At 40.8% G+C, this 7,816-nt stretch overlaps 1 protein-coding gene across 3 annotated transcripts in view; it reads left to right on the top strand.

The window, feature by feature from the left end:
- Nucleotides 1-7,816, top strand: part of CPSF3 (cleavage and polyadenylation specific factor 3) — a 35,752-nt gene that overhangs the window by 489 nt on the left and 27,447 nt on the right. The window contains exons 2-6 of one of the 3 annotated variants that reach the window (XM_011365115.2): nt 529-637; nt 3,993-4,056; nt 5,113-5,210; nt 5,867-5,995; nt 7,253-7,430. In XM_011365115.2, the coding sequence (XP_011363417.1) occupies nt 630-637; nt 3,993-4,056; nt 5,113-5,210; nt 5,867-5,995; nt 7,253-7,430 (477 nt within the window). In that variant the 5' untranslated portion in view covers nt 529-629. Of the gene's footprint in view, nt 1-528; nt 638-3,992; nt 4,057-5,112; nt 5,211-5,866; nt 5,996-7,252; nt 7,431-7,816 lie in introns of those variants that run through there. The other 2 variants (XM_011365114.2, XM_023533586.1) reach the window with 2 other exon arrangements.

Raw genomic sequence — 7,816 nt, forward strand, 5'->3', positions numbered from 1 at the left:
ACGCTGAGGGAACCGGTGATGTCGCCGACGGCAGGGTGAGATGAGAACCTGGATAAGGCTGTAGCAGTGCGAGACAGAACTAAATCCGTTTCTTATGAACTCCAGGACTTGACATTTGCCACGATATGAGAGGCAGTAAGTTATGAGATCCGTTTTGAGCTCAGACTCTAGCAGAATAAGGAAGTTAGAGAGTTGGAGAGGAGGAGACTCAGAATCCTAAGGACAGTTACTCAGCCCCTGGTCGTCCATGGGAAGGCAGGCCTGTCAGTGGAGATGGCCGTCTACCAGAGGGATGCTGCTTAGAAAGAGAAATGTAAATGTGGAGAACTTACTCTATAAATCAGCAATTTGAATCCACACACATTTATTGTTGGATATTAGCACAACATGAATGCGCGTTTTTCAAAAGTTAGTATCTCCTTTACACATACTCATTGAGCACCTACTGGACTCATTGAGCACCTACTGGAGACACAACACAAGTTTCTCGCTGCTTAGTTCACACCTCTCATCTCTTTGTCTATTCAGCAGTGTCAAGTGTCAAGCACCACACTAGGCACTGGGGATACACATAAGGCAGAGGGCCAAGTTAACCGAAGTCAGCCCTTTGGAGAGCATTGCTGTGCAAAATGAAAAGGTACTGGAGAGGTCGTTTGGAATTATAGGAAACCATTACTTTGAAGTCAGACCTGAAATTAAGTCTCTCCTTTATCAACTTGCTACGTTAACAACCTCACCGAACTTGTTTTCCTCATGTGGAAATGATACAGCAGCTGTTATTGTGAGGAGGAAAGATCAGGCAGGTAGGTGCTCAGTAAGCCACTACTGTCCTAACAGGTAGGCATTGCGCTGAGTGTCACGAGAGTATGGAAAAGGGATTTGTAGCAGATTGAGGAGAAGAGGGTGCTATCTCATGTGTCCTGGAAAATATGCATGAGCCGAGTCTTAAAGAATGAGTAGGACTTAGCGACAGGTAAAGTATAGAAAGTACAGGAGCAAGGACATTCTGGCCAGAGGAAGTGGCACATGTGCAAATGAGACTGGTCACAGTTTGGAGCCACTTTCCTTATGGCCGTGACTAAAAGATTAGCAGATGAAGTGGGAGACGCTATCAGGGTCCGTCTTATGAAGGACTTCGTGTGCATACGGAGGAGTTTGGGTCTTTTTTTGTCAGTTATAGGGAGCCAACAAAGGATAGTGTGGAAATTATGTTTTGGGAAGGTTGAAGATTGCTCCCAGCAGCAGTGTAGCAGATGAATAAAGGGGCGTGCAGAGTGGAAGGAATCTAGGATGTGATTAAAATAATCCAGGTGTAAGCAGTAATAGCTTGAGGTGAGTGAAATGAGCAGCAGTGGGTTGGAAAGAAGTAGGTTTGAGAGTAAGAAAGTGAAATCTTTACAACTTTGTAATGGATCAGATATATTGAAAGGGGCAGTTGTGGGGAGGGAAGGCAGGGCAGAGAGGAGTGCTAGGTTGACTCGGATTCCTGGGTGGGACAACTGGTAAGTGGTCGTGTTATTCACCCAGGAAATACCAGAGATGGGGCGGTCTGGAGTAAATATAGGAGTTCTGTTGTTTTATAATGGCAGTATTGAGATTTAATTCACATACAAGTCACTCATTTAAAGTGTACAATTCAGTGGTTTTTATTCACATCACCACTGTCTGACTCCAGAACATTTTCATCATCCCAAAAAGTAACCCTGTACCCAGTTAGCAGTCATACCCATTCCCCTCCAGCTCCCCCAGTCCTTCGCAACCACTAATCTACTTTCCGTCTCTACAGATTTGCCTGTCCGGGACATTTTCTAGAAATGGGATCCTATAACATGTAACCTTTTGTGACTGGCTTCTTTCACTTAGCATAATGTTTCCAAGGTTCACAATTTGTGGAGGTTTTACTCATTCAATAAATATCTTGAGGTTTACTATATATCAGGCCCTGTAGCTATGCAGTAGTGAATGAAATAGGCAATGTCCCTGCTCTTAGGGAGCTGTCATTTAAACAGTGAGAAACAAGCCGTAAAGCAGTAGATGCAGTTCCTTCATGTAGTTATCAGTGTAATGATAGGATGGTGTCAAGGACAAGTGAGAGGAGGTAGTCAAGAGAAGGCCTCTGAGAAGGTGACGATTGGATGAGACCCAGATGATGCAGAAGAGCCAATCATGTCCATATCTGAGGGCAGAGCATTCAGGAAGGGCAAGGGCCTCGAGGTGAAAACTAGTTCGGCATATCTGAATATAAAGTGCCTGTCAGCTATCGCAGTGGGCGGATAACACCAGTAGATAATGCCAGGTGTGTATTAGAGGTCTGGAACTCAGAAGAACAGTCCGGGCTACAAACGGACTTGGAAGTCATCAGCATGTCAAAAACATGAGAAGACTGAAGAGGGCCAGGGAGAGAACCCGTGGAACATCAGCATTTGAAGAATAGGCAGAGGCAGCTGAGTGTGAAGGAGACCGAGGTGGAAAACCAGCAGGACAGGGTGAGCTCGTGAAGTAAAAGTGCCCAGTGAGGAAGTGAGTAGAAGAGGTGACAGGCTGCCAGGAGAACGAGAGAAGGCCTGGGGATGGCCGCATGTGGCAGCAAAGAGCTGCTTTGCAAGGGCAGTTTGGGAAGAGTGGCTGGTAAAAGCCAGATGGCGAGTGAGTAGAAGTGAGACAAAGGCAGCAAGTGTATACAGCTCTCTTAGGAAGCAGCCTGGGGAAAGGGATGTGGAGGGAACTAAAGGAGCTTGGGATGAAGGGGTTTTCATTTTAGGATGAGAACGGCCGTAGCATGCTGAAATTCTGGTGGTAGAGAGGGTGACATCGGTGCTATGGCAGTGTTCGTTCAGTTCCTCAGGAGGGAGCGTATGGGGTGGAGAACCCTGGGGGAAAGATTAGCCTTAGACGGAGGTCTGTTCTGTTGTTACGGGAGAAATGGAAGGAGACAAAGATGTGGGTGGGTTGGTAAGTGAAGTTGAGGAAATTGACAAATGAACTATTTTTTTTTTTTTTTTTGATGTGGAGAAGGCCCATGCCTCAAATAAAGAGGACAGAGGGGAAATTTAGGAGGAAAAGTTTGAAATAGTTGCTGCGGCAACTGTAAGAGAAAGCTGAGCTAGGGACAGTTAAGGGGTTGCATAGAGGACCAGTTAAAGTGGAAGGCCAGAAATTCATCGTAGCACCAGGTGTGATTTTCATTATCGACGTCCTGCTCTAAGGTAGGATCTCAGTTTGAGAATACATCCATCCTAGTAAGTGGACTATGAGGTCCTTGGGGTCAGGGTCCTGGCGTTTGATATTCTCATACTCTAGGTACTTAATACAGGGTTTGGCAAACGGGACCTGCTTAATATTGAGTGAATGAGTGAACCATGACTAGGCTCATTGGGGAAAAGCATCAAAGAAGATGAGAAATTTAAAACAGGTGAGGTTTAGCTTAAAGTATATCCTGAGATACTTGGAAATTAACGTTGATTTATTAATATCGGAAGAAAGGAAAATTGTTTACGTGCTTGGCATCAGATATACTGAGATGATAAGGTAGAAGGAAAGGGACCGATTCACAGGTATAAATAAGAAAAATTAAGCTATTAGGTAAATGCATATTGCTCTCTTACAGTGAGAATTTTGAAGTGCTTATGGCTTTATACTTAAGTGCTGATTCTCAAAGTTAAGTAATTTGCATCACTGCTAGTTTACATGTTCAGTACATCATAATTTAACCCTAACATTCAGAAGGTTGAGTAAATTTAACCTTACGGTTTCTTGGATCGGTACCACCTTCTCTCACAATTGCAGAATCCCTGAACTCCCAAGGGCCACCTCCTCCTTTCACATCAACACTGTCTTTCCCTGTCTTGGTACTTTTGTGGAATTCTCATCTGCCTCAAGTGAGTGCTGTCATCAAATGGGGCATACTTTAAGTTGTAAAAAAGTTTGAATTTATTGGGCTTGATTTTGATTGTTTTTTGATCATTTTTATTTCTCCCCTTGATTGTTTACAGTGGAGCTGGGCAAGAAGTTGGAAGATCATGTATTATTCTGGAGTTCAAAGGAAGAAAAATAATGGTAATTATTATTTTGTAGTCAGGTTAACAGTATGGCTCTGCACTGGGTGTTAGGTCATTTCTGGTATAGCAGTTATCTGTTCTACTCAGAAAAATGTCATAGTTGGTATATGTAGTCTATGCTATAAACCATTAATATGAAGAACTAATACAAACTTCTACTTAGTAATTTGACAACATTAAATAAACTGGGAGAATATATTGTAAGATTGTAAAATTGTCGACCAGATCTGAACTATTGCTTCTTCAAGGCCCTCTTCCACTCTTGGAGGGTCTAACCAGCCTGACTACCCCACCTCATTCACACACACGCAGCATGTGATGATAGAGCCAGTTTGGCATCGTGAGTTATCAGTAGGACCACCGGCCCCAGGCGAGTCAGTCTGCTGCTCTAAGCCCATTTCCGTGTCTGAAAGACAGAGGTGGTTCCTATGGTCCTCATTAGAAGGGCAGTCCTGTGGCTCATCACATTTCCCTGGTCCCCATTTCTCCCTTCGCCCAGTCTTGGAAGAACAGGTATATGTCAGACATGGTCATCCTTTTAGTCATTTGTTGTATTAATTTGGTAGAAACATATAATTTGATAGAAGTGCCCCCCCCCAAATGATTGTATAACTCATTAATGACTGACTCAAGTTGTTCCCTAATACCTTAAAATACTTAAATTGCCCTGATCAGGAAAGTTTCCCATTTCTAACCATTGTCTTCTCCCAATAGTCAGATCTGATAGTCAATCTATAAACTTTTTTAATGACCGTCATCTACTGATATCAGAGTTCTTGAAAAGAGTTCATTCATTGTTAGACAAAAACTAATTGGAAAGAAGATGTCTTGAATTTTATGTCCCATGACCCCAAGTGTGAGCTGTGTTTTAAATCCATTTGGGAAGTTAGAATTGTTATTGGCATATTTCCCACATTTAATAAGAATTGCATTCCAAAAACCAGTGTATGGAGTCTATCTTGATTATGTATGTGATGGATCAGTTAAATTGTCTTTTCATTGAATGAATTTTAATAAAACGTGTAGGGGATTGTGATCTCTCTATCTCTTTCAGTTGGACTGTGGGATCCACCCTGGCCTGGAAGGAATGGATGCTCTTCCTTACATTGATTTAATTGACCCAGCTGAAATTGATCTTTTACTAATTAGTCAGTAAGTTTCTTTATTAACGACTGATTTTCATGGACTTTTACTATAAAAATCATTCTTTTCTAATTTTTAAGATTCGGGTGTTTCGAAAGCATATTTTCTACTAGGAAGCATATTGCAGACATGTAAGGCTAAGCCAGCACTCCATGTTGCATCACAGGTTAGAGGAATTTACTGTGACACTTACTTTCCTACCTCTGGAGTAAGTGAGAAGAAGATAGCATATGCCTGGGACCGCTGTAAAACTTTAGGCCAAGAAAGCCTTTTCCCAGAATATCTCCTCGAGGTCACCATCTTGTCACATTCTGTAGTAACTTTGTTTATAAACAGTGGTGTTTCAACTTTATGCCGCTAAAGTGCTTGTTACAATTCTGGCTGCCAAGAGTGTGTTTGGGTATAGTCTACTTTCCTCTCTGATTATCCCTGATAAAGTATTTTGATATTTAAAAATACTTTTACTATTTTTTTCTTATGCCAGGACTGGCTGCATTATTTCTTCCCTCTGCATGTGTCTGCCCTTGGTGTTCTGAAAGAATCAGCATGAAATGGTTACATGTAACTTTTCTGTACAGCCAGCAACAGTTGCATTACATGTGGTAGATGATGGATAACATTTTAAGAATTGACAGAATCTCTCTCTATCTCTCTCTCTCTTTAAGTTTCCATTTGGATCACTGTGGAGCTTTGCCCTGGTTCCTCCAGAAGACAAGTTTCAAAGGAAGAACGTTCATGACTCATGCCACAAAAGCTATTTATAGATGGCTTCTTTCAGATTATGTCAAAGTTAGGTAAATTACATTAGATTTATACATCCATTTGATTTTACACAATACATATTGTTCAAGATATGGGCTATTTTGTGCTTTGAAATGAGACACTCTGCATTCACAAGGATTTCATCAATTTCATCATTTAGTAACAAGTCATCAGATACCCATCGTGTACCCAAGACTTTCTTGGCCTTAAAGTCTTTTTTTAGTTTTAGCATCCTGTTAAATCTTTGTAATTTAGGTACGTTTTAAGGTATGGTAATAAAATTCTATAAGTGGAATTTTATAATTTCATTAAAATTTAAGACCAAATACATTACACAGTGATATATAGTGAAATCTTATTTTAGATTATATGATCAAAGCAAATTGACTATTTTAAATGAAAAAGTTCCCTGGGGAAGTGTTTTCCAGCTGCAAGAGGAAAACCTACTCTTTTATCAGAAAGTTTAGAGCATGTTTTGTGATACTAGCAGCATAAGCTATTAACCTTCAGAAGTTCACTATTTAATATGTATATTCCAGAGGTAGTTAAGATGCCATTTGCTATTCTTCTGTATAAATACAAAAGGATGGGAGAGTTACCTTTAGTAATGATTATCCCAGTTAACACTTAAATGATGCTTACCTGGTACAGGCACAGTCCTCAGTTTTTAACATATGTTAACTCACTCTTCATATCAGTCTCATGATGTAGATCCTGTTATGAATCTTATTTTACAGCTGATGAAACCGAGGCACAGAGAGGTTAGGTAATTCTCCTTCGACGGTCACAGTAAGAGACAAAGCTGACATCTGGACCCAAGCAATCTGGCTCCAGAGTCTTTGTCCTTCACCACTACTCTCTCTTGTTTTGGAAGTACCTTAGTATAATTTCCAGGAGGAAACTGTGCTACACTTCGTAGAGAAATCTTTTCACATTCTGGTGTTAGAATCTCTGCCATGGTTCAATGTATGTGAGTGAGTTTATCCCTCAGGAGTGCTGGAGCAGGAAAAAAGTTGAAAAAAAACAACAAAAAAAACAAGTTGCCTTAAATTAACGGGGGCCTTAACTAAAAACAAGCCTTGGTGCCAAAGGCAACAAAATTTTAATAAAAATGCAAAAAAAAAAAAGTCCAGAAACTGTCCAAGAGATTAGAAATAGCATAATTCATACAATATGATTTTAAGAAATAACTTCATGCATATAGCATCCACAGACAATTTCTTTGAGTTCAAAGACTTTTTTAAAAATCTTACCCTTAATTCTTTTTGTTGGCATCTTTAAAAATTTAGTAATATATCAGCGGATGACATGCTGTATACTGAGACAGACTTGGAAGAGAGCATGGACAAAATTGAAACCATCAATTTCCATGAAGTTAAGGAAGTTGCAGGAATCAAGTTCTGGTGTTACCACGCGGGCCACGTTCTAGGAGCTGCCATGTTCATGATCGAGATCGCAGGCGTGAAGGTACCCTCTAGCTCTGGCAGTTCCTGCCCATGAGAAATCAGTGCAGACCTTTATGCCACGAAGGCGTTAGACTTGTGAAATGTCCAAACACTGAAACATAAGATAAACAGGTCGATACTTTTTCCTTTTAAATATCAGAATCCATACCCCACGATAATACTTTCTGTGTCAAGATTGAGAAAAGAGTAAAATAAGCAGCTCAGAGAGTAAAGCTCCCTCACACTGCCATAGCGCTAACTCCTTCTCAGTGTCCTTCAGAAAACTGATTAGGGAAGAGTGTTCTTTGTGGTCGCATGGATTTAACGTTAAAACCTGATTTGTCATTCATATCCTCTTGCTGTTCTAGCTTTCACATATAAGCCCTTGCGTAAGTGAAAGGAGTTCAT

This window comes from Pteropus vampyrus, unplaced genomic scaffold (genome assembly GCF_000151845.1).
Source record: "Pteropus vampyrus isolate Shadow unplaced genomic scaffold, Pvam_2.0 Scaffold105, whole genome shotgun sequence".
NCBI lineage: Eukaryota > Metazoa > Chordata > Mammalia > Chiroptera > Pteropodidae > Pteropus > Pteropus vampyrus.